Source organism: Mobula hypostoma, chromosome 15 (assembly GCF_963921235.1).
Source record: "Mobula hypostoma chromosome 15, sMobHyp1.1, whole genome shotgun sequence".
In the NCBI taxonomy this organism is placed as follows: Eukaryota; Metazoa; Chordata; class Chondrichthyes; order Myliobatiformes; family Myliobatidae; genus Mobula; species Mobula hypostoma.
The window spans coordinates 57,388,509-57,415,421 of NC_086111.1; the positions used below are offsets into that span (position 1 = coordinate 57,388,509).

General features: G+C 38.7%; 1 protein-coding gene across 2 annotated transcripts in view; it reads left to right on the forward strand.

Annotated features, from left to right (window-relative positions):
* Positions 1-26,606, forward strand: part of ptpdc1a (protein tyrosine phosphatase domain containing 1a) — a 129,518-nt gene extending 102,912 nt beyond the window's left edge. For both annotated transcript variants that reach the window (XM_063068410.1, XM_063068411.1), the window contains exons 6-10: positions 350-487; positions 1,528-2,840; positions 16,964-17,149; positions 18,812-18,922; positions 25,833-26,606. In XM_063068410.1, coding sequence (XP_062924480.1) covers positions 350-487; positions 1,528-2,840; positions 16,964-17,149; positions 18,812-18,922; positions 25,833-25,979 — 1,895 coding nt within the window. In that variant the 3' untranslated portion in view covers positions 25,980-26,606. The remainder of the gene's footprint in view (positions 1-349; positions 488-1,527; positions 2,841-16,963; positions 17,150-18,811; positions 18,923-25,832) is intronic.
* Positions 26,607-26,913: the final 307 nt, after the last annotated feature.

Here is a 26,913-nt window from a genome sequence, read left to right on the forward strand (position 1 = left end):
CATATAAAGTTCCCTTGTGTTCAATTTCTATGTGGACTACTACTTTGCTTCCTGTCACCACATGACCAACATCTTGGACGTATTGGTACAAATTACGTGACTATTATTTGAATATCAATGCAACCTCCATCATTACCTTAAAAGTAACTAAATCTTAAAATCAAGACAAATGGATTCCTTTCTGTTTGGATTTCAAATTTAATCTGAAAATAAATGAAAACATTCTCTGTGAAAAAATTATAAAGAAAATCTCAGTTTTGATGAAAGTGGACATTCAAATAAAAATTGATTACCCTATTCATGTTTAACATTTATTCATTTTAAAATACTTTCTAATTCATGTTTTCAGTATATTTTTACAATTTTGGATGGAAAGACTACGGTGTGGCTTCTCTCACTACTATCCTTGATATGGTCAAAGTTATAGCTTTTGCTCTACAAGAAGGAAAACTGGCTATTCACTGCCATGCAGGACTTGGAAGGACAGGTAAGAGATTGACTGGTAGCGTTTGTGTTGCTTATTTTCTGTGGATATATTTGTCTCTAATATTCAATGTAAAATTAAATTTATTGAATTGTGTCTTAACTCCACACCCAAAAAAACAAAGCTTACAGTAGAAGTAATCATTTAGAAATAAGCAAGTGGTAAATAGCCTACATAAATACAGCACAGTATAACTTTATTTTTTGTATAATCTACCTTTGGTCCCAATAAGTAGAAGGTTCAAATCTGAGCATTATTCTTAATGGAAAAACTCAGTAGTCCAACTAGCCAATTTGGGAGAGTTGGGGGGACATATAGTGTGTTGTCAAATTTTCACTACAGTTTCTCTCTTTGTGTCAACAGAATGTATTTTCCTCTTTGGCTGAGAAGGTAGACAACTTCTGAATCTCTGGCTTTATTTATGTATTGACCATAAAGGCAAAAGTAATCTCATAAAACTATAAGGCATAGGAGCAGAATTAGTCTATTCAGCCCATTAAGTGCTCTGCCAGTCAATCATGGCTGATTTATTTTCCCCCTTAAAACCATTTTCCTGCCTTCTCCCCATAACCTTTGATACCCTTACTAATAAAAATCTATCAACCTCTGCTTTAACTATACCCAATGATTTCGCCTACACAACTTATTGGTGGCAATGAATTCCACAGATTCACCACCCTCTGGCTAAAGAAATTTCTCTTCATTTCTATTCTAAATGTAAATCCTTGTACTCTGAAGCTGTGCCCTCTGGTCCTAGACTCTCCCAGTACTGGAAACATGTCCACTCTCCCTAGGCCTTTCAATCCCCTTTGTGCTTGATTTATCTTCAGTTTTATTTTACTAGTTCTATACAGAGTAGAACTACCTTTAAAAAGTTCCACTATTCAATGTTAAACTGTTCTTATTTTTTTGATTTGGAAGTGCTTTATTCTGAATATTAGAACTTTATGTGGCATGCTATTCTATACTTCAAGTTTCAGTTACTGAAGGGTTTTATTTTGAATAACATTGTTTAACTTTGAAATTCCCTGATGTCACCCTAGGAGTCTTAACAGCTTGCTACCTGGTTTATGCGACAAGAATGAGTGCAGACCAAGCAATACTTTTTGTTCGTGCTAAAAGAGCAAATGCAATTCAGACCCGTGGGCAGTTGATGTGTATCCGGGAATTTTCCCAATTTCTAATTCCATTGCGAAATGTTTTCTCCTGCTGTGACCCAAGAGTGCACGCTGTTACAGTTTCTCAGTATCTCATCCGTCAGCGCCATCTACTCCATGGTTATGAAGCCCGCCAACTTAAACATGTACCAAAAATAATTCACTTGGCATGTAAATTGTTACTGGACTTTGCAGAAAACAAGCAATTGATTGAGGAAGATAGTGTTGAAATCCCTGATCTTTCAGCAGAAATTGAAAGGACTGTCTCACAGATGGCTATAATTCAACTGGATAAAAAATTAGATAGCCAAGGCTTTGATATGGGGGATCATTTTGAGCACACCATGGTATCGGCAACAGAACTTGTTCCTAATGATTCAGTACTGGTTAGTGAGCAAAAATTTGACCCTCTGTTCAAATACCATAATGCAGATGTTCTTCAACCTTTGTCCCAGCTGAAAAAGCGCTTCAGCTACAGTGAGTCAGACCTTCAGAGAACTGAACTCTTTGCTGAGCAAAGTGAGGCATCTTTTACAGCACCTGCACAAAGCACTTTCTCTGGCCATCAGCAAAGTTTGCCTCAGCTTAATCTCAGACAACCCAGTCCAGAATGGATGGATACCAACCAGATCAGCTCATCTATTCTGAAAGTACCAGAACTATGTCTTATTAAGCAAAGTCCTTCCATTACGGTAAAGTCCAGTCCCTGGGAATGTCAAAATTCATGTAATGCAAGTGACCAAAAGATAGAGTCTCCTCTTTTTCTGAGGAGGAAACTGCCAAAGGAGATCCATAGAACATTTTCCTTAAGGTCATCAACTACAGCTGCTGCACTGAAATATTTGATCTCTGAGACACCCGATACAGTTATCGCTTCTTCTTGTGTTACTAATAACATTAATGAGGAGAAATGTCCCAAGGTAAACACATCGAGTAATCAGAATGCTGGTGCAACTAAGGAAAATATTTCCCCTTCTCCACTCTGCAAAACAACTATAGATAAAACCTCACAAAATGATAAAAACATGTTTCTGATTGAGGATGAAGAAAGAAAATCTAACAGCTCCAAGGAAGGTATTCCACATATTTCCTTACTGTCAGAAATGAGCATTGAAGAAAGAAGATTAGCAGCGGGAAAAGCTCTGGCATTTTGCATGGATTTTGATGAAGATCTCATAGATAAAGTTGAAACCTGGCAAGTGAGTTACAAAATAATTATATTTTGAAACTCAAAATAGAAGACTTAGCAATTAATTTATGAGTTAATTTAATGTAATTTCAGTGATCAATGCCCATATCCTGTGTGCTCTATTTCTTTCTGACCAGCGCATACTGTAAAAAGTTCCTAAATATCAACCACTCTTTCATTTCATTACAGTCTCTTACTAGCAGTTCCATCTTGCTTGTTATGGCTCAGTAGCATCACAAAGGAAACCACTCAGTGATGATAAATCTGAGGTCCAAAATCACCATTATCAAATGTCCGCAACACCAAACCTTTATTGCATTCTCATAGTAGAATCTTTAGTTTCTATTGATTACTGTGAAACTCTTTCATTTGTTCTTTGAACTGTGAAGGTGTGGCAAGTATAGAACTCATTGGACATTCAAGCTTGTAGCTTATGATTTCCAATTTGATGCTATGTGATTACAGAACAATACATGAATAGAGCATAAATGAATTAATGGTCCAAGCAAACCACGGAGGTTGTTACTACACAGTACAACCAGATAATTAAGCCACTAATCACTGATGCTCAGAACAAAAAACTTTTATTGCCAGTTCTAGGAGCAAATCATTTCAAAACAATGACTAAAACCTTCTGTAGTAACGCTTTCTACAACAACAGTAAAAATATTTATGAATTATGACCTGAAAATAATTATGCATTCATTAGTCAAACAATGAGAGCACTAATGATTTTGCTGATTTTTATTTTAGTCCATCTTACCCTTTGAAATTTGGAAATTTTGCATGTAATATCAGTGATAGGAAAGTTACAGGAGGGGATTCTGACAAACAAGATCTACCTGCATTTCAAAAGGCAAGGACAGATTCGGGATAGTCAGCATGACTTTGTGCATTGGAGATCATAGTCTCACAAATTTGATTAAGTTCTATGAAGAAAATTGGCAAGGGCAGGAATGTTCTCTGCAAGATCTTTTGCAAGGCCTTTGACAAGGTGTCTCCTTGTAGGCTAGTTGGGAGGAATAGATCACATGGAATTCAAGGTAAGCTGGCCTATTTGGTACAAAATTGGCTTGCTGGCTGGAGTCAGAGTGTGGCAGAGGAGGATTGCCTTTAAGGTTGGAGTTCTGTGACTGGAGGTGTGCTGCAGTGATCGACGGTGGGTCGACTATTGTTTGTCGTCTACATTGACAATTTGGGTGAGAATGTAGTTAGCATAGTTAATGTTTTTGGGATGGCACCAAATTTCAAGGACAAGGTTTCCCGTGGAAGGCTTATTCAGAAAATCATGAAGCATTGGATCGATGGAAACTTGGCAGCGTTTGGATTTGGAATTGGATAGCCCACAAAAGGCAGAATCTTTTAGTAGGTAGAATGTATTCTGCCTGGAGGTTGGTGACCAATAGTGTTCTGCAAAGATCTGTTCTGGAATTCCTGCTGCTTGTGATTTTTATAAATAACTTGGATGAGGAAGTAGGAGGGCGGGTTATTAAGTCTGCAGATGACATGAAGGTTGGTGATGTGGATGGCATAGAAGGTTGTTGTAGGTTACTAGGGGACATAGACAGAATGCATTGATAGTCTGAAAAGTGGTAGATGGAGATCAGGCCAGTAAAGTGTGATGTGATACACTTTGGAAAGTTGAACTTGAATGTAGGATGTGGAAGTATTTGAGAGGGTATATAGGAGGTTTACGAGATACTGCCTGGATTAGAGAACATGTCTCGAGGAAAGATTGAATGAGTTAGGGCTTTTCTCTGTGGAATGAAGGAGGATCAGAGGTAACTTGATAAAGGTGTGTAAGATTACAAGAGGCATAGATAGAGTGGACAGCCAGCAACTTTTTTCCAGAGTGGCAGAAGCGAGCACCAGAGAACATCCTTTTGAAGTGAGTAAAGGAAAGTTTGGGGGGATGTCAGGTAGGTTTATTTCACACAGAAAATGGTAAGTATCTGGAATGCATTGCTGGGAGTGATGGTAGAAGTTGAGACTTTTGGGACACTTAAGACACTCTTAGATACAGAGATGGATGAAAGAAAAATGGAGAGTTATGGGGCATGTAGAGGGGAATAGTTATATTGATTGTGGAGTAAGTTAAAAGGTTGACACAAAATTGTGGGCCAAAGGGCCCTACTCTGTTATGTTTTATGCATTTCCTAAAACTGGCATTATAGTGGGCAGTGGAGAAGGGCCATTTTAAGATTATGTCGAGATTTAGATCAACAGGAAAAGTGGGCCAAAAGTTAACAAATGGATTCTTAATTTGAACAAGTGCAAAGTATTGCGCTTTGTTAAGTTAAATCAGGACAGGACTTGCACAATAAAGCAGTAAATGGTAGGTTCCTAGAGATTATTGGAGAATAGAGAGGCCTTGTAGGTATAAGTTCCTAAAAGTTGTGACATAGGGTGATGATGAAGGCAATATTTTATAAAATGCTGGAGTATTTGCCTTAATCTTGCCTAACAGTGAAATTTTATTCCCCCTCTTCGTCCTCCAAAATAATTATTTTCTCCAGTATTTCTGTACTCTTGTATGTCCTCACATATTTTCAATGCTCTAATCCAATGCAATGTATGTACTGACTCTGAACAAAACTTTGATAGGTACACTTTAAAAATGTTGCCCCTGCAATCCTTTCATGTCCCCTAGTTAATATTAAAAAATTTGAAATCTCCTACTGTTATTACCCACTTCACTGTGATTTACCTTCATACCTTCCCATGATATTCTGCTGACCTTTATATCTTCTCTATTTTTGGTGATTGTTATGAGGACTAGTTATTAACTTGTTTCTGAATTCCACCCATTTCAGGAATTTTATAGAATATTCTCCCATACTACAGTAACGGACTTCGTGACTTCACTTTTACATTGCCTCCTTTCCTGCTTGAATATACTATACCTTTGAATATTGAGTTGCCAATGTTCCTCATCTTTTAACTCTCCATGTTTACAATAATTTCATAGTCCCATAATCACTACCCTCAATTCATCAGTCTTACTTGTCAGATTACTTGTGTAAAAATGCATGCATCCCACCGCCAAGTGCCTGGAGACTTAGTTTTACTATATATATTTCCTCACCACCTTTTGGACTCCTACCGTGTGTCCCATTTCTTTGCCATATTAGATTATTCATTCCACAAAAAGGGAATTTCAACAGTTAGACCCAGTGATATGAAGAACAAGTGATATATTTCCAACTTAGAACAGTCGTAAAATTATACGGTATGGAAACAAACCCGTGGCCACCATTCACGTCAACCAACAAACACCCATTTTCTCATTTTATTTACCTTAGATTGCCAGCAACATCCCCTCCTCCCCTCCTAGATTCTGCTACTTGCTCACACATTAGGAGCATCAGAGTATTTTGCAAATACTTTCATTTTAAAAACATAAGGTGCCATCAGTGTAATTGTAGAAATATCCAAAAGGCTGTGATAATTTTGTTGAAAATGCCTTGCATCCCCCCCAGTTCCGTCCAGTGTTTCTATTAACTTTGCAATTTAAGGACCTAGTTGATGCAGATGATAGACCGTGTTTGATCCAGCAAAGCATGTATCATGGCACAAGTGATGAAATTATCTTGCAGTTTCTCTCTTGTACTATGATGTAATCAGTTACATTGTTCTAGGTAATCAGTTACATTGTTCTAGATAATGGTAGTAAAATTGATAGATAGATAGATATACTTTATTGATCCCGAGGGAAATTGGGTTTCGTTACAGCTGCACCAACCAAGAATAGAGCATAAATATAGCAATACAAAAACCACAAACGATCAAACAACAATATGCAAACTATGTCAGATGGAAATAAGTCCAGGACCACCCTATTGGCTCAGGGTGTCTGACCCTCCACGGGAGGAGCTGCAAAGTTTGATAGCCACAGGCAGGAACAACCTCCCGTGATGCCCAGTTGTGTATCTTGGTGGAATATGGCTGGAGTCCAACAGCAAAAAGTTCAATATCCGGTCTACAAACACGTTCCTCGATTGTAATATGACCAGGATTGCACCATCCGTTGTTAACCAGAACAGCAAGCCCCCAACTCCTTTACGCTTACCGCTCTCAGTGCACTTCCGGTCAGCCCGAACGCTCTGGAAGCCCTCCATGGAAAAGTTTTGGTCGGGTATGTCCTCGTGCAGCCCCGTTTCAGTAAAACACATAACACTGCACTCCCGAAATGTTCTCTGACTCCTGGCTAGCGCCGTCAACTCATCCATTTTATTACCCACCGAACTCCTCTTCTCCATAAGTCTCTGTTGTCTCGATCCAGTCCTCTTTCTTCACCTTTGTGATCCCCCTCTTCATCCTCTGTGTGTTTTCCTCCAGATATTGCCAACATATAAAGAAAAATGAATCAGATAGTATCCTTTCTATAGGGAAGTAGAAAGAGAAGTGTTTGAGTCGCTGATCAAAATCCTCCAATCCTCTGGATATTCTACTCAAAAAAGGGATATCAGGTGTTTAGCACGTGGGAAGTTCTGGCAAATCAAATACAGAAAGAAATTGGCACTTGGAAGAATATGGTTTAATTTGTGAAAGATAGCACTAATTGGTTAAAGCAAAATTGTGTTTGACTAACTTGATTGAGTGCAGTTCAGTTAATATGTATATGGACATTTAAGAGTTTGTTAATTTACTACATAAAGATTTATTAACAAAATTGAGGTGTACTGGATAGAAAGACCAATGCTTATATAGATAGAAAATTAACGAAGTGAAGGAAAACAAACAGTAGCTGCAGACAAAATATTTACAGACTGTGAAGCTAGATTAGTGACTAATTTAAATTAATCGCTCATTTCAAGATGAATCTTTACAGCTGGTGGTAAGAAGAAATTTTTGACCATAAGTCTTGTCTGAAACGAAGCCCTTTGTTATTTTATAATCCAAAATATGTAATGGAACATATGTCTTCAATAAATCCAATGACGTTATGTTCTAGATCAGGGATTCCCAACCCTTTTTATGCCATGGACCCCTACCATTAACTGAGGGAGTTGTGAACCCCAGGTTGGGAACCCCTGGTCTAGATCTTTTTCTTTCAATTTGTTGAGTGGGTTTGAATAAATTGCAATCCATAGTTTTCCCAAGCCAGGCATTATGTTGATAAGAACGATTAAGCAATGTCACCCAGTTGATGTGCATCAATCATATATAAGTAATGTCAAATGATAATCTACAACTGATAAATAGGATGATGGGTATATACATTTTGTATGTAATTATTTTTTAAATTAAGAGTTACTGAACGAATTGCCATTAAATTGAGACTACCATCTGTGACATTATGAATTTATTTCTGAACATGAGTTCATTCTCAAAATGTCACCATGACTTTGATCTTCAGAAAGACATGACAAGAAGATGGCAAACCAGCATCCTGAAAGCATATATTATTCATGCACTCTTCTGATGATTGCACAGATTGTGTTTACACAGTTTAACAAATGTTTTGACAAGTCAAACTCCTTCACATTTAGGGGCTGAATTATTTTGAATTGAGTACCTTTTGGAACAGTTCCACTGCAAATCTGAAATTCATTATAAGACTATAAGACATAGGAGCAGAATTAGGCCATTTGGTCCATCGAGTCTGCTCTGCCATTCAATCATGGCTGAATCCTTTTTTTATCCACTCCTCAGCCTTCTCCCCATAACCTTTGATGCAGTGTCCAATCAAGAATCAATTCAGTCTCTGCCTTAAATATACCTAGTGACTTGGCCTCCTCAGCTGCCAGTGGTAACAAATTCACCATCCTCTGGCTAAAGAAATTTCTCTGCCTCTCTGTTTTAAATGGAGACCTCTCTATCCTGAGGTTGGGGCCTCTTGTCCTAGACTTTCCCACCAATGGGAAACATCCTTTCCACATTTACTCTGCCTAGGCCTTTCAATATTTGAAATGTTTCAATGAGATCCCCCCTCATTCTTCTAAATTCCAGAGACCTAGAGCCATCAAGCATTACTCATATGATAACCCTTTCATTCCCGGAATTATCCTTGTGAACGTCCTTTGAACTCTCCCCAATGCCAGCACATCTTTTCTTACATGAGGATCCCAAGGTGTTCGCAATACTCAAGGTGAGGCCTCACCAGTGCCTTATAAAGCCTCAGCATCACATACACGCTTTGTATTCTAAACCTCTTGAAATGAATGCTAACATTGCATTTGCCTTCCTCACTGCTAACTCAACCTGCAAGTTAACATTTAGGGTGCTCTGCACAAAGACTCCCAAGTCCCTTTGCAACTCAGATTTTTGGAATTTCTCTGTTTAGAAAATAGTTTTCATATTTATTTCTGCTACCAAAATGCATGACCATGCATCAACATTGTATTTCATTTGCCATTTTCTTGCCCATTCTCCTAATCTGTCTGATTCGTTCTGTAGCCTACCTGTTTCTTCAACACTAGCTGCCCCTCCACCAATCTTTGTATCATCTGCAAATTTGGCAACAAAGCTATCTATTCCATCATCTAAATCATTGATCATAAAAAGAAGTGGTCCCAACACTGACCCCTGCGGAACACCACTCGTCACTGGTAGCCAACCAGAAAAGGATCCCACTCACTGCCTCCTACCAATCAGCCAATGCTCTAACCATGCCAGTAACTTTGCTGTAATACCATGGGCTCTTAACATGGTAAGCAGCCTCATGTGTGGCACCTTGTCAAAAGTCCTTCTGAAAGTCCAAATATACAACATACTGCTATATCAGATTTATTTTCTCCCTATCAGATTTCAACCTCAACTCAATCAATGGTTAGAGTATTGGCTGATTGGTAGGAGGCAGTGAGTGGGAATAAAAGGATCCTCTTCTGACTTAGGCAGATCAGGAGAATGGGCAAGAAAGTGGCAAATGAAATACAGTGTTGGAAAGTGTATGGCCATGCACTTTGGTAATGGAGATAAATGTGTGGACTATTTTCTAAACGGGGAGAAAATCCAAAAATCTGAGATGCAAAGGGACTTGTGAGTCCTCGTGCAGAATACCCTGGAGGTTAACTTGCAGGTTGAGTCGGTGGTGAGGAAGGCAAATGCCATGTTAGCATTCATTTCAGAGGTCTCGAATACAAGAGCAAGAATGTGATGCTGAGACTTTATATGGCACTGGTGAGGCTTCTCCTTGAGTATTTGTGAACAGTTTTGGGCCTCTCATCTTAGAAAAGATGTGCTGGCTCTGGAGAGGGTCCAGAGGAGGTTCACAAGGATGATTTCAGGAGTGAAAGGGTTATCATACGAGGAATGTTTGATGACTCTGGACCTGTACTTGCTGGAATTCAGAAGAAAGGGATCTCATTGAAACCTTTTGAATGTTGAAAGGCCTAGACAGAGTAGAGTAGATGTGTTTCCCATGGTGGGAGAGTCTAGGACAAGACAGTTGCCACATGCAGCTGTGGAGACAAGGTCGTTGGGTGTATTTAAGGCAGAGATTGATAGGTTTTTGATCGGACATGACATCAAAGGTTACGGGGAGAAGGCTGGGAACTGGGGTTGAGGAGGAGATTAAAAAAAAAGGTCGGCCATGATTGAATGGCGGAGCAGATTCAATGGGCCAGATGGCCTAATTCTGCTCCTATGTCTTATGGCCTTGTATTGTGATCACTGCCTCCTAAGGATTCTTTTTACCTTAAGCTCCCTAATCACCTCCGGTTCATTACATAACACCCAATCCACTATAGCTGATTCCCCAGTAGGCTTAATGACGATCTGCTCTAAAAAACCATCTCATAGGCATACAACAAACTCACTTTCTTGAGATCCATACCAACCTGATTTTCCAATCGACCTACGTGTTAAAATCTCCCATGGCTATCATAACATTGCCCTTTTGACATGCCTTTTCTATTTCCTGCTGTAATTTGTGGTCTACATCAAGCTACTGTTGGGAGGCCTGTATATAATTGCCATCAGGGTCCTTTTACTCTTGCAGTTTCTTAACTCAGCCTACAAGTATTCAACATCTTCTGTTCCTATGTCACAGCTTTCTACTAATTTGATGCCATCTTTATCAGCAGAGCCACGCCATCCCTCTACCTATCTTCCTATCCCTCTGATACAACATGTAACCTTGGACATTCAGCTCCCAATTACAACCTTCTTCCTGCCATGATTCAGTGATAGCCACAACATCATACCTGACAATCTGTGATAGTGCAACAAGATCATCCACCTTATTTGTCATACTCCATGTGTTGAGATATAACATGTAGAGTACTTTATTTGCTACCCTTTTTGATTCTACATCCCTAATGTACTGATACTCACCTTGCTGGCTGCAGTTTTGTCCTGTCATCTGCCTGTCTTTGCTGACGGTCTGACTGCATGCTAACTTGGCTTTTTTATCAATCGTTCTATCCTGAGTCCCTTCACTCCTGTTCCCTCCACCTGCCAAATTACTTTAAACCCTCCCCAACAGCTCTAACAAATCTGCCTGTGGGGATATTGGTTTCCCTTGGGTTCAGGTGCAACCTGTCACTTTTGTAAAGGTACCTCCCCCAGAAGAGATCCCAATGATTCACGAACCTAAAGCCTTGCCCCTTTAAACCTTTTAACAGGATTATAGATGATTGGATGAAATTTTAGATAATTTGAAGTTATTTTTAAAGCTGCTTAACCTTCAAATTTTAATAAAGTTTTCTAACTTCTAAAAGTTTTTAAAAAAAACCCACTTTGCCTTAATCAAAATTGATTTGTCTATCTGTAACAGTGGCTCAGTTTTTCTCTTTCTATTAGCACATGCTGGCATGTCCTAGACCTCTGCAATTCGCAAATTTCCCAACTCAGTGTTCTGTCTGCCCTCATTTTGTGGTTTTCATGCTCTTTTGTTTGGGTTGGTAGTTGGTTATTATTGTACCAAGATACAGTGAAAAGTTTTGTTTGCATGCCATGCAGCCAGATCATTCCGTACATAGTAATATACACAAAATGCCAGAGGAACTCAGCATGTCAGGCAGCATCTATGGAGAGGAATAAGCAGTCGATGTTTCAGGCTGAGGCCCTTCATCAGGACCCTTCCTACATACATCACTGAAACAGTACGAAAAGGATAAGAAAAACTGAATGCAGAAGGTTGTGTTACAGTTACAGAGAAAGTGCAGTTCAGGTCGATAAGTAAAATATAAGGTCCACAGTAAAGCAGATTGAGCAATCAAGATATTATCTTTATGTTGCAAGAGGACCATTCAAGAGTCTTTTGATACTGGGATAGAAGCTGACCTTGAGCTTCATGATACATGTCCTTAAATTTTCTGCCTGAAGGGAAGAGGAGAGAAGAGTTAATGAACTGTGGGGAGGGGTCCTTTAGGCTTGGTTATGTTTGCTGCTTTCCTGAGGGAGTGGGAAGCAGCAGATACAATCAATGGAGGAGCAGTTGTTTTTTGTGATGTACTGGGCTGCACTGAATCTCTGCAATTTGTTGCAGTCATACACAGAGCAGTTGCTTCACTGAGCTGTGATACATCTAGATAGGATCCTTTCTATGGTGCATTTGTGAAAATTGGTGAGGATCATCAGAGACATACCAAATTCCCTTAGACTTTTGGGGAAATAGAGATTTTGATATGTTTTCTTGCCATAGCATCCACGAAAACTGGACATGCAGTCAGGAGTGTATAGGAAATAAATTAAAGAGTTGAGGATGTAAACTTATGGAACACCAAGGCCGAAGATAATCATATCAGAGGTGTTTTAAAAACGCAAACATGAGAAAATCTGCAGATGCTGGAAATTCAAGCAACACACATGGATCCCTCTTCCTGACACATATACCTGCAGTTGGCAAAAGTGCCACTTCACCATGGCCATTTGCCTCCTCCCAGGTGAGGGTACATTTCACTTGTCAATCTGTTGGGATTGTCTACTGAACCCGGTGCTCCCAATGAGACCTGATGTAGATTAGGGGATTTCTTTGTCGAGCACCTCCATTCAATCTGTAAAAAGTGGGATTTCCCAATGGCCAGCCATTTTAATTCCTAAGCCCGTTCCTGTTCTGACATGTCGGTCCATGGCCTCCTCTTCTGCCACACTGAAGCCATTCTCGGGTTGGAGGAGCAACACCTCACATTCTATTTAAGTAGCCTCCAACCTTATGGCATGAACATTGATTTTTCCAATTTCCCCCTCCCCTTTCCTTTTCTTCTATTTCCCACTCTGGCCTCTTACCAGTTTTCCTCACTTGCATATTACCTCCCTCTGGTGCCCCTCCTCCTTTGGTTTTTCCCATGGTCCATTCTTCTCTTCTATCAGAGTCCTTTTTCTCAGCCCTTCACCTTTTCCACCCATGACTTTCCAGATTCTTACTTTATTCCCCCTCTCCCCCATCTACTTGGCATCACTTCTTACCCTCTAGCTTGTCCTCATCGTCCTCCTCCTCTCCCCTCTTGCTTATTCTGGCATCTTCCGTTTCCTTTCCTATCTGAAATGTGGACTGTTTACTTCCATAGATGCTCCCTGACCTGCTGAGTTTCTCCAGCATTTTGTGTGTGTTGGTTTTGAATGGAAATGTTAGCTGTTTCTCTGTACACAGATGCTGCCTGACCTGCTGAGAATGTATTGTATTTTCTGTTCCCATTTCCAATTTTCATCATCTGCAGTTTTTAAAATATATTTTTCTAACTTTCAATTGTGTAATTAATACTAGAATACACTCACAGGAACGAGAAAACCAGTGGAGTCAGTGGAGATGGTTCATTATAGTATGGATGTTGCATTATTGATTGCATTCCTTTGTGAGTTCCTTACATAAGCCATTGTCCTCCCCAGAGCTGTATGTTGGGGTTTCAAAGTCTCCTGTGAATTCAGTTTTCATCAGTTATACAATTAGTAGTTAACTTTACATGGAATATTTCAAAGAAGCATGTATGTCCTATCTATTGCTAAAAACGGATTTGTTCCATACCTAATATTACTACTTTAGAAATTGCTTATGGAATCATAGCTGAAGTAATAAACTTGTTGTTCAGGTTATATTTTTTGTAAGAGAACTTTCCTGAATTCCTTTTTACCTGATCTTGTTCAGCAATTCATGCCCAGAAAATTGAAGGTGAAACTCGTGTAGAAGCAAGTCCTTTATTTCTTCATGTTTTATGCTAATCTGTGTTCTTCAATTGGAGATGTCTTCTATGCTTGTGTTTCTTTGGCCTTACTGGGTGTTCTTTTAAACTATTTCATTTTAAATTTAAGTTATTTATTCTACTATCAAATGCATTAATACTCGACTGAATAGCATTGTGTCCTCTATTATCTACAGATTGAAGAATTCCTTTTAAGCTTTTCCTTTCAATCCTGAGTGAGCCTCTGTTGACTAAATTTTAAGAACCATCTCAAGCTAACATGAAAATTTTAATTAGATTATGTTATGTACCCCGTAACTGGGTTGCCAAACCAGCAGAAATGGACCACTCAGTTGGAGTCTGGATTACTGGAACTAAGAAAGTTTTATTAAAGAAATAAGCAACACAGTACTCTAATAGTAAGGATATAAATGCAACAGGTTAGCAATGAATAAACACACATGTACACAGAACTAGGATAATAGGGTCAATCAAGCTCTATCGCAGTCTAGGGGTAAGATGATCAATCACAAGTGACAAGAGTTCAGTTTAGTTCAGTTCGCAGTAATCGCCGTCGTGCCGTTGGGGAGAGAGAGAGAGAGAGAGAAAACGAATGATATGCAAATCAGATTCCAAACAGACCTTCAATATTCCTCGCAGTTAGCTTTCGGGCGAGCCCTTTGTAATGTCTTCTGAGGTCACCGACTGTGACCCCTCTGTTCCAGACACGATCGTTCTTCAGCGGTGAACCCGGCACCCAGGCAAGGGCGGACACACACCAGGTTCCCCCTGACCGTATCTTTCCACCCTGTGCGTCTATGGCTGGTCCCGCAACCAGACCTCCAAAACTCCCACCGACTTGTGGGGGCGCACCGCTTCCAGGGTCTCGTTACCTCGTGGTGTCATGTGTCGTGTCTTAGCGAACCTGCCCCTTTTTATCCCCCTGCTGGGGTATCGCCTGTCCATCACACTTCAAACAGTTCAGGGTTCAAAAGGAGTCGGTCTTGACAATGTTCAGACCGGTGTCTCCTTTCGTTAAACTCTCTCGTCTTTTCATTAACATTTCCAAATGCTGCTCCATTGTCTTACTTATCTCTCTGTCCTCAAGACAGGTGGCAGATCAACTGATGATCCCACTGGTGATAGCACAGGACAGTTAACATCTTAGTCTATGTGTACTTTTGTTACAATTATTAGTTACAGTTACATTTGTAGTAAAATTCTTGATTACAATTATGCTTGTTTGTTAGTAGATAACGGATCTTTACCCTCTTGCCTTTTTATAAAAAGGCGTTAATAACTGTGGTATTCCAGCTGTAACCTAATAATATGTTGTGAGACATTTTAGGATTCTTAAAAACATAGATAAGATGGATGATAACAGTCTTTACCTCAGGCTAGGAGAGTACAAAACCAGAGGACATAGATTTTACAGGGGGTGGGGGCAACATTATCACACAGAGGGTTGTGAGTACTTTATACGGAACAAGCAACCAGAAGAGATTTATTCAATCATAGTCATACTTTATTAATCCCGGGGGAAATTGGTTTTCGTCACAGTTGCTCCATAAATAATAAATAGTAATAGAACCATAAATAGTTAAATAGTAATATGAAAATTATGCCAGTAAATTATGAAATAAATCCAGGACCAACCTATTGGCTCAGGATGTCTGGCCCTCCAAGGGAGGAGCTGTAAAGTTTGATGGCCACAGGCAGGAATGACTTCTTATGACGCTCAGTGCTACATCTTGGTGGAATGAGTCTCTGCCTGAATGTACTCCTGTGCTCACTCAGTACATTATGTAGTGGATGGGAGACATTGACCAAGATGGCATGCAACTTAGACAGCATCCTCTTTTCAGACACCACCGTGAGAGAGTCCAGTTCCATCCCCACAACATCACTGGCCTTACGAATGAGTTTGTTGATTCTATTGGTGTCTGCCACCCTCACCCTGCTGCCCCAGCACACAACAGCAAACATGATAGCACTGGCCACCACAGACTCGTAGAACATCCTCAGCATCGTCCGGCAGATGTTAAAGGACCTCGGTCTCCTCAGGAAGTAGAGACGGCTCTGACCCTTCTTGTAGACAGCCTCAGTGTTCTTTGACCAGTCCAGTTTATTGTCAATTCGTATCCCCAGGTATTTGTAATCCTCCACCAGGTCCACACTGACCCCCTGGATGGAAACAGGGGTCACCGGTACCTTAGCTCTCCTCAGGTCTACCACCAGCTCCTTAGTCTTTTTCACATTAAGCTGCAGATAATTCTGCTCACACCATGTGACAAAGTTTCCTACCGTAGCCCTGTACTCAGCCTCATCTCCCTTGCTGATGCATCCAACTATGGCAGAGTCATCCGAAAACTTCTGAAGATGACAAGACTCTGTGCAGTAGTTGAAGTCCGAGGTGTAAATGGTGAAGAGAAAGGGAGACAAGACAGTCCCCTGTGGAGCCCCAGTGCTGCTGATCACTCTGTCGGACACAGTAATTAGTAGTTAGATTATCATTGTTACATGTACAGAGAGTTACAGAGAAATGCCCTCCAGGTAGCTCATTCATACATAAGTACATAAGGCTAGTACAAGAGAAAACAGAGCAAAACGTAGTGCTACAATTACAGAAAAGGTGCAGTGCAGGTAGACAAACTGTTAGGGCCATAAGGTAAGTTGAAAGATCAAAGTTCATCTTTAGCATATAAAGACTCCATTCAAGAGTCTTATAATAGTGGGATAGAAGCTTTGCTTGAGCCTGGGGATATGTATTCTTAAGCTTTTGTGTTTTCTGCCCGATGGGATGTACTGAATCCCAAAATTTTTGGTAGTGATTTGCAAATTTTGTATGGTGAATTTCTGTTACCGAAACTTCTGTAGTGCAGGGTTGATTGTACATGAAATTGCAAACCAATTTAAACTTATGCTTTGATATACTATTACTTATATGTGCTCATTTACATATGCACATTAATTTATTTTTTTAATGGTATTGCAATATTGACAAAACTTACAAATCTGAAAAAGATTATTGCTACATTTAATTGTAACCAATATATTAATTTTGTTTTAGCATGAATTAAATGTCCGAGAAGGAACTTGGGAAAGGATCTGTATGGAGAAGAATCCTTATGTGTTGTGCAGTCTTATGTGGTCCTGGCTTGAACAGCTGAAAGAACCTGTTATAAGTAGGGCAGATATAGAAGCCCTAGCACATAAATATATGGATCCCAATAAAGCTCTTTACTCACTAGAAAAGGTAATCTAACATTTCTTTGCATGGCTGTCTATGGATTATCATCATAAGTTAAATTTTTACTAGGCTTTCCATTACACTCAAGACACGAATTGATTTGCATTCAGTGGAAAGGTGGGGGTGCTCATCGTTGGCCTTGAAGGATATTGGCAATCCAGTGATCCTGGTGGGCATTTTAAATTTTCCAATGTCAGTTTCTATCAGGCACCTATTCTGAAGGATTCTTGGAGTGCAACAACAGTGATGTTGACAAACTGGTTTAGCAGCTAATTGCAGTAAAATATTCTAATGTAGCAATCGAAGAAGTAAAAAGGACAATTTTCCACTAACTTCCAAAACTTTACAGAGAACAAATAAATTGGAGCATATATTGAATTTCATTTATCTATTAATTGATCAAGATACAGCATGGAATTGGCCTTTCCAGTCTTTAGAGCAACGCCACCCAGCAGTACCCCAATTTAATTCTAGCCTAATCACAGGACAATTTACAAGGATCAATTAACCTACTAACTGGTATGTCTTAAAGCTTTTTTTTTAATTTAAGAAATACTTGTTGGAATGATAAGCCACGTGGAAGATTGGAACAGATTTTGCAATTAAAATAAAAATTGAAATATGTATAGGCTTTAAAAACATAATTATGCCAATAATTATGGCTTAGTGAATTTGCATACATATAATTCAACAATGCAAAAATATTCTGTTTTTTAATGTAAGTTTTCAACTACCTTATATTTTTAGTGATACATATTGTCAATTTACGTATTAGCCAATGTAAATTTTGAACTAATAGTTTGATGAGGAAATGCTGAATTACAAACATTTTGAAGTTGTGAAGAATGGTGGGTGATTGTGTTACTTATTTCATAAATGCACTCAGTGGCCACTTCATTAATAAAGTGGCCACAAGAGTGGAACCTGGTATGGTCTTCTGCTGCTGTGGCCCATTTACTTCAAGGTTTGACATGTTGTGCGTTCAGAGATGCTCTTCTGCACAGTGCTGTTGTAACGCATGGTTATTTGAGTTAGTTACCTTACTGTCAGCTTGATCCAGTCTGGCCATTCTCCTCTGATCTCTCTCATTAACAAAGTGACTTCCACCACAGAACTGGATTTTTTTTTTGTTTTTTGCAACATTCTCTGCAAACACTAGAGATGGGTGTGCATGAAAATTACAGGAGATCAGCAGTTTCTGAGGCACTCAAATCACCCCATCTGGCACCAACAATCATTCCATGGTCAAAGTTGCCCAGATCACATTCTTCCCCATTCTGATGTTTGATTTCTGAACAACAACTGAACCTCTTGACCATGTCTACATGCTTTATGCATTGAGTTGCCGCCAGATGACTGGCTGATTAGGTATTTGTATTAATGAGCAGGTGTACTGGCATACCTACCAAATAGGCCAGAGAAATATTTTTGAAACCTATAAGATATAACTATTATATCATAGCTTGTGTCAAATAATTATTCTATCCATACACATTTGTATATGGATAGAATAATTATTTGACACAGACTATGATATAATTGTATGTAAAATGTGTTTCATTTGCTTGTGTGGAATATTACAGTAAAACAGTATAATTATGCATGATCATGTAATATGTATAAAAGCAGAATATCTTTACTTACCTGGTATTTTATTACTTTAACCAGAATCAATATCAGTCACTGCTTTGCATTCTTGATTGCATGGCACAATTGCGTGACTTGCCATTTGATGTAGAAGATGCTATACTTACTCGGGCAATTAGAGCTTTTACAAAGGCAAGTACTGCACCTTAGAAAAAGAGCTAAATATTATATTGAATTTACAGAGATGTTGTATTTTGTTTCAGTGTTTAACTATCCTTTTAGTTACTGCATTGAAATAAGAGCTTGTGCTTATGAGGTAATATTTTTATTTCACATTGTCCCAAAATATTGCACGTTTGATGAATTATTTCTGAAGTTAGTTATTTATGGAGGCCAATGAAGGAAGTAATTCATGCATTAAAACATCCCTAAAATGTAATGAGATAAATAAACATTTAATATGTTTTTCAGTTTTCTATGGTTAGTTGAGGAATAATTCGGCTACATTATGTACATATAGCAATGTGTTCGATAATATAGTTTAACATTAAAAAGGAATGAATATTTTTAAATACAACTGGATGCAATATCTGTATATCTCCTCCAATTCCTGCTGACTAATGAGGGTCCTGTAATACAATCCCATCAGAGTGACCGTCCCCTACTTATTTCTCAGTTCTACCCATATGGCCTCACTAAATGATCCCTCCAGAATATCCTCTCTCAGGACTATTGCTATATCCTCTTTTAAAAGAGGAGGAAAGGCAAATCCCCCTCTTCTTTTACCAGCACCCGTGTCACGTGTGCACTATCTGTATCCTGGAACATTGAGCTTCCAGTCCTGCCCTTTCCTGATGCAAGAACAACACAAAGAATGCCTTGTGGATTCTACTCAACTGTATGAAATCTTGGTTGCCTTTTGAAAAGAAGGTTAATAGTACAGTGGATTGTGGTTAATTGGGACCAGTACATTTTGGCCAAATTAAGTGGCTGCCTCAATTAGCTGAGGTTTCATGGAAATAATTAAAAAGACACAAAAAAAAATCAAACTACCATTTAACTGAGTAATCGATCATGAATGCAAATGAAATACAGAACAATTTAGAACACTGCCAGTGCTACTACAGTGCTATAAAGGAATTCAACCAGTGTATGCTGCCGTGTCTGGGGTGTCCAGGAATGGGTAGCACCTCTGCAGAAGAGGCTTGTCCATTACTGGCTGGCTCACTCCCTTCTGATCCCCACCAGACGCTCAGCTCTCACCTGTGGCTTCAATTGTTTGCATACAACAATTGCCACATCCCGGTACACTGCTTCAACAGGTAGGCTGCACCAAGTAAAGGAAGCCAGAGGGCCTCATACCCCAGTGAATTAGGGACGTAGCATGTGAAGTCAGCTACGGCAGACAGGGCAGATGAAATCAACAGTGAGATCCAACACCCAAGAAGGTAGTTCTGCAAAGCTTTATGGAGAGCGAAGGGCACAATAAAAAACACAAACTGCTGTACCGCCTCTATAACCACAACTGTGTGCAAAGCGCAGCTCAATTGCCATCTATAAGTTTGATGATGACACAACTATTGTTGGCAGAATTTCAGATGATATGATGAGCAGGCATACAGGAGTGAGATAGATCATCAGCTGATTGAATGGTGTGGCAGCAACCACCTTGCACTCAACATCAGTAAGACCGAGGAAATGACTGCGGATTTCAGGAATGGGAAGTCAAGGGAATGCACAGCAATCCTTATCGAAGGATCAGCATTGGAAAGGGTGAGCATTTTCAAGGTCCTGGGTGTAAAATCTCTGAACATTTATCCTGGGTCCAGTATATTGATGAAATTTCAATGACAGCACAACATTGGCTGTATTTAATTAGGAGTTTGAGGAGATTTGGTATGTCACCAAAGACACCCATAAATTTCTACAGATGTACCATGGAGAGCATTCTAACTGTTTGCATCACCATATGGAGGAGCCACTGCAGAGGATCAGAAAAGCTGCAGAAAATTGTAAACTCAGCCAGCTGCATCATAGGTACTAGCCTTCCCAGCATCAAGGACACCTTCAAAAGATAATGACTTTAAAAAGCAGCATCAGTCAGAAAGTACCCTAGCAAACCCAGTACATGCCCTTTTCTCATTCCTACTATCAAGGAGGATGACACACACTTGTCTGAAGACACACACTTATTGTTTTAGAAATAATTTCTTCTGCTCCACCATCAGATTTATGAATGGACAATGAACCCATGAACACTACTTCACTTTTTTTTCCTCCTTCCTTTTTGCACTATGCATTTTTTTATATACTGTATTTCTTGGCATTTACAGATTTTTTATTATGTAATGCAATGTAGTGCTGCCGCAAAATAACAGATTTCACGACATAGGCCAGTGATATTAAACCTGATTCTGATTCTCAAGTCACAGTTATCACTGCAATCAAGGAAAACCCCAGTTTGTGACAACTACTTGTACCACTGGACCTGGACTTCCAAGGTTGAGAAAAATGAATTTTCCCAGTGCTAGGGCTTTTCCACTTTAAAAAATGTTCCGCGTAGGTTTCACTGTCATTGTCGAATATGACAGACAACCAACACACTACCCTGTTATTTTGATTGACTGTAAATGAACAAAATCAGTGCAGATATCTAGTGCAGATAATGGACTGGCTTCGCAAATACTTTTGACAATTTCATCCTGCAAATCTTCATTTTCATTGTAACATTCTAGATGATTGTTGATATCTTCAAATTCTTCATAGTACCTAACTTGTTGAAGTAGTGAAATTGTTTCATTTTTTCTCCCAGCTGTTTCTGGTATCTCCAAGCTTGCATCCTTCAAATGCAGGGAGCTAAACAAATCTAAATTGTCTTGCTGCTTATTTCTCACCAGCTATCTGTGACAAAAATCACTGCTTTTGAACACAAACGCAAGTAACTGATGCCATTTAAAATCTGTTCGCTCTAAGCACTGAGTAGTGTACAGCCATACAAGTTCATGTGACTGATTGATGCTAGTTAGAAACTGTTTGGCAACAATTTCCTGGCCCAGTTAAGCAGCATAGTGTCCCAAATAAATGAAGGAAATCCCGGTTATTTTCTCAATTAGTTTTTGTTCTTTAAGAGTTTCCCGAAATAACCAGCTGTCTCCATTAACTGATGGACCAATTAATCAGAATCCACTGTACTTGGATTTAGTGTCATTATTCTAAAGATTTAGTGAATAACTGTGGAGGTGGTTATTGAGAATTGATTACCACTGTAGGTTTAAATGCTGAATCCATTTCTGTTGAAGTTTCTCCTTTGCCACCTTTTCCCTATACCTAGTCTGCAAATCTGACACAAGAAGCAATCAAAAGATTCAAACAAAGTCTGTGAACGTGTTTGGTAATTCATTGCTTTTGGTCAGTGCAAATCTTATCAATTAATTCTCTGCATCTGACTTTCAATAGATATGACTTGGCATTTAGTACCCTCAGCACTCTAAATGATTATTTGGCATTCCAGCACAAGTTAATTGTTGATGCCTCAGATGTTGTATCAGCAGCCAGAACTATTACTTTAATGCAAAAAGTGATGTTATTCAACAATCAGTTCTTTGCATAGTTGATGATCAACTTTGGCTAGTCATTGTATTTTTTCGTTAAGTTTGATTATCATATTCCTTTTGCTTTTGACCTCCGTCTTTGGATGATACATTAAGTGAAGTCACCATTCGTTGTTCCAGAGCATATTTAAAAGAAACGGGGAATTCGCCCCAGTAACCTGCCTGATATCCCTCAATCCAGTTCCTTAGATTATTTGGTCATTATTAAGTTGCTTTTTCAAGGTGCTTGCTGTGGACAAATTGGCTACATACTTTTGTACATTGGATATAATGTGGTTTGGGACAACTGAGGTTATAAACAGTTACATAGATGCATGCCCTTTTCAATTTTGCTCCACGCAATATCAATAGCGATGCAGTCAGTGTGTTTGGCCTGTTTATGTTTGAAAGTGATGGTACCTTGGGATTTCCCCACATGCATAGTTTAACATGGAAATCTTGAAGTAGTGTTAACTGATTTAGTGATCCTGTCTTAGTAGCAACAGTGAAAAGTGTTTGAATATAGTACTAAAAGTAATGTCACAATTATCAAACATAATTAATTACTTGTATCGTGAAAGTGTTTGAATGGTTTATCTTAACCAGTTGGTCAATTTGCTTTCAAAAGGAGATTTGAAATGAAATTTAATGTGGCTTTGAGAAATCAATAATTTAAGAACTAATTTTAAAGTGTATTGATTTTTGTTTTGAAACATGTTTGAGAGAGGATATAATCCATGTCTCTAAAATGGAGAAGTGTTAATTAAGATTTGGGTAATTTAAATCTTGTATAGATTTCTGCTAATACCTTCTAGGATATTATAAAATTTAGTGACTTACTTTTAGAAATGATAGTTTATTATGTTTCACAATAGCAATCCAGATTATGAAGAGAATAGACTAGTGGAAGATATGGCCATGCTTTTAATGCACTAATAGAAATGAATATTATACAGATTTGCAGGTGCTTAAAACTATGAGATCAAAAACTGCAGGATGTATAGAATTAATAGTCCATAACCAGAATACAGAGTTGGAAAGCTGCTCATCTATGTGTTGTAAGTGAGGAAACAGATTTGATAGGTCTCAAAGGCAAGGACTCTGAACACAGTCTTGGTAGTAAAGGATTTTATTTACAGAAGGCAGACGTGGGAAAATGGCAACAGAAGCAACACACACATGCACACAATTCACAGTAGTTGGATCAGCAATAAAACACACGCGGACAATTAATAAAATCGCGTGGGAACAAGGTGCGCGCGTGCGCGTACACACACACACACACACACACACACACACACACACACACACACACACACACCCTATTTAATGCACAACTCACCAGCGGCAGGGTGGTCCCTCAGAGGTAGCAAAAAAGAGAAAGAGTCAAGCAGACATGGCTTCCTTTATAGTGCAGCAGGGCTGATGAATCCAGCCCAGGTAATTCACAGGGAAGCCAATGGCTCGGTGCCAGCAGGGTTAAGCTAATTACAAAGGCCAATCGCCCGAGGTCAAGTACAAGGCTAATTGAAAGGGCCAATGGTTAGGTGTGCATTGATGGGTGAGGAGGGGTCAAACCTTTGACTGGCAGGTGGTGTGTCTTTCGACCAGGTAAATGGGCAGTGCTGTCACGTGACAGTTACGACCCCTCCAATACACTATGCCATGGAATGCTGCATATAGAAACATAGAAAACCTACAGCACAATACAGGCCCTTTGGCCCAGAAAGCTGTGCTGAACATGTCCTTATCTTAGAAATTACGTAGGATTACCCATAGCCCTCTATTTTTCTGAGCTCCAGGTACCTGTCCAGGAGTCTCTCAAAAGACCCTGTTGTATCTGCCTCCACCACCATCGCCGGCAACCCATTCCACACACTCGCCACTCTCTGCATAAAAAACTTACCCTAGACATCTCCTCTGTACCTACTTCCAAGCACCTTAAAACAGTGCCCTCTCGTGCTAGCCATTTCAGCCCTGGGATTAAGCCTCTGACTATCCACACAATCAATGCCTCTCATCACCTTATATACCTCTATCAGGTCAACTCTTATGTTCCATCGCTCCAAGGGAAAAAGGCTGAGTTCACTCAACCTATTCTCATAAGGCATGCTCCCCAATCCAGGCAACATCCTTGTAAATCTCCTCTGCACCATTTCTATAGTTTCTACATCCTTCCTTTAGTGAGGTGACCAGAACTGAGCACAGTACTCCTAGTGGGGTCTGACCAGGGTCCTATATAGCTGCAACATTACCTCTCTGTGGAATAACTGTTTGTTTGTTGCAGCAAGTTCTTAACACAGAGAATGATGGGTGCCTGGAATGCGCTTCCTGGGGTGATAGTGGAAGCAAATATGATAGGGCTTTTCAGGAGGCTCTTAGAGAGGCACATGAGTGTGGAGGAACAGGAGAATATGGATGTTGTGTAGGCAGAAAGGAATAAGTTTAGTTGGGCATTTGATTACAAATTTAATTGGCTTGGTACAACATTGTGGGCTTGAAGGGTCTGTTCCTATCCTGTACTGTTCTATAAATTCTTAAAGTTGTGATAAAGTGGTAGTTGGAATACACAATGTCAAACCAAATTAAGAAGGAATTAGAAATGAAAAAATACTCTTCCAGATTGCAATTTTGCGTACTTTTAATTAGCAGAACAAAACAGTGGGAACTTTTCATTGGATGATGAAATAATGACCTACCTTTCAATGATTATGAAGTATTCTGGGGGGTTCACTAGTCTATATAGAATAGATGCTTGGATGGTGATAATTTTACCAATATAATATTTTTTTCTCTTTAGTACCCAATTGCATTTTTCTTAAGTGCATACTTGATGAATTTTGTTGGTTAATCTTGTGTATGAAACTGGAATGATGTTGCAATTGGATAGGTGATTTTTTTTTTACAAATTAAATTGGAATTGCTTTTTTTAATAAACTGACTGGAATTATTTGAAGTGGGTGGTGTTTTGTAGAGAAATGATCATAACTGGAAGTTTCTTATAAGGTTTATTGGATATTCAGTGTGATTGTGAACATTTGACCAAGGTTCAAGCTCCTGACTGCTATATAGGATTTGCTACTGGAGTTGTGTATATGTTAATCATGACATATTGTTTGGACTGTTTTGTCCTTTGGCCAAGTTGCCTGCTGATGTTCATTGTCAAAGCATTCATCTAATTAACATACCTTAGACCAGGGGTTGCTAACCTTTTTATGCCATGGACCCCTACCATTAACCGAGGGGCCTGGGGACACCAGGTTGGGAACCCCTGACTTAGACACTGGGACAGTATTTAAATAGCTAATCAATGAGATAAGAAAACTAAAAGCGAAACTATTTAAAAGAAAGGCAAATTTAGATTTTCCCAAATAGAAATTTCTCATAGTTATGGTGTTTTTAAGTCCAATCTCAATGTGACTATCTGCTCCAGAAGTAATATGAACTTGTGCACTAGTTTTTCTAGTATATCATTTGGTTAACATTAGGTGTTCTATTGTATTTTTCCTTAGGTCAGTTTTGATGCTGATGAGGGTCCTGAAGTTTACAATACGCTCAAGAAAATTTTAAAGTCAATGTTACAAGAAAAACAAGCCAAACTTGCAGATTGCAAAATTACTAATGATTGTGAACAAAATATAGGTTTTCAAATATCTTGAGTAAGAATTTAGTTTTTTTTGTTCTTGTTATTATTCCCCAGAAGGTTAAAGACGAAAGTGAGTATTATAGAAGCTCTATATTGTAAATTAGGGGGTTATAATTATGCAGTATTTTAGATCAGAGTGAATTTAAATACACACACTTGATTGTTGTCATATTGTAATTTTTAGAAAAATATATAATTTGGTTTTAAAAACCAAGGTTTATAAATGGGGAAAAAAAACTTGATTTTGAACTTGAACATGAACTAGGCACCAAATTAGAATGAGGTGTATTTGTTTAAAGAAAATGCTTTGATTTCAAGTGCCATGTATAAATGTGGTAAGATGTTTTCATTTTAAGTCATTTAATGTTTACACTAATATTGTCTGAAATATACCATGCTTTATGTGCAGAATATTTTTATGTCAGATTTGTTTAATGTTATAATTCAATGTTAAATAAGTAATTATACTAGAAAATGTATGAAGATAGAACTTTTGATGGTTTAGACTGGCTTTAAGAATTCTTAATAAGTACATTCCCAAGCAACTCTGATTTGTTATAATAATTCAACTTTTAATTTATTTTAAGTATCAAAAAATGTGTAAGTAAGATATTAATAAATGAGTTTAAAATGTGTTGTGGTTGGAGCATCATGTTGCATTGAACTATTTTTATTGGTGAGATGAATTAAATTGAATTCTTCTCAAAGTATTTAAACTGTCACTGAAGTTGGTGTGATATGACTCCATCTATATTCTTTCACAAGTAAGTATGCTGGATATATCACTTGTATTATTTTTAGCTTGATCTCAAGAAGTGCTAGTTCCCAGATTGTGTGAGTATTATATTAAAACATTATAATTTAGCAATTTTACATCATATAAATATTAATCAAATAGAAAATATTTATCCTTTTCAGTGCTTTAATGTTGTGCACTGATTCTTGCT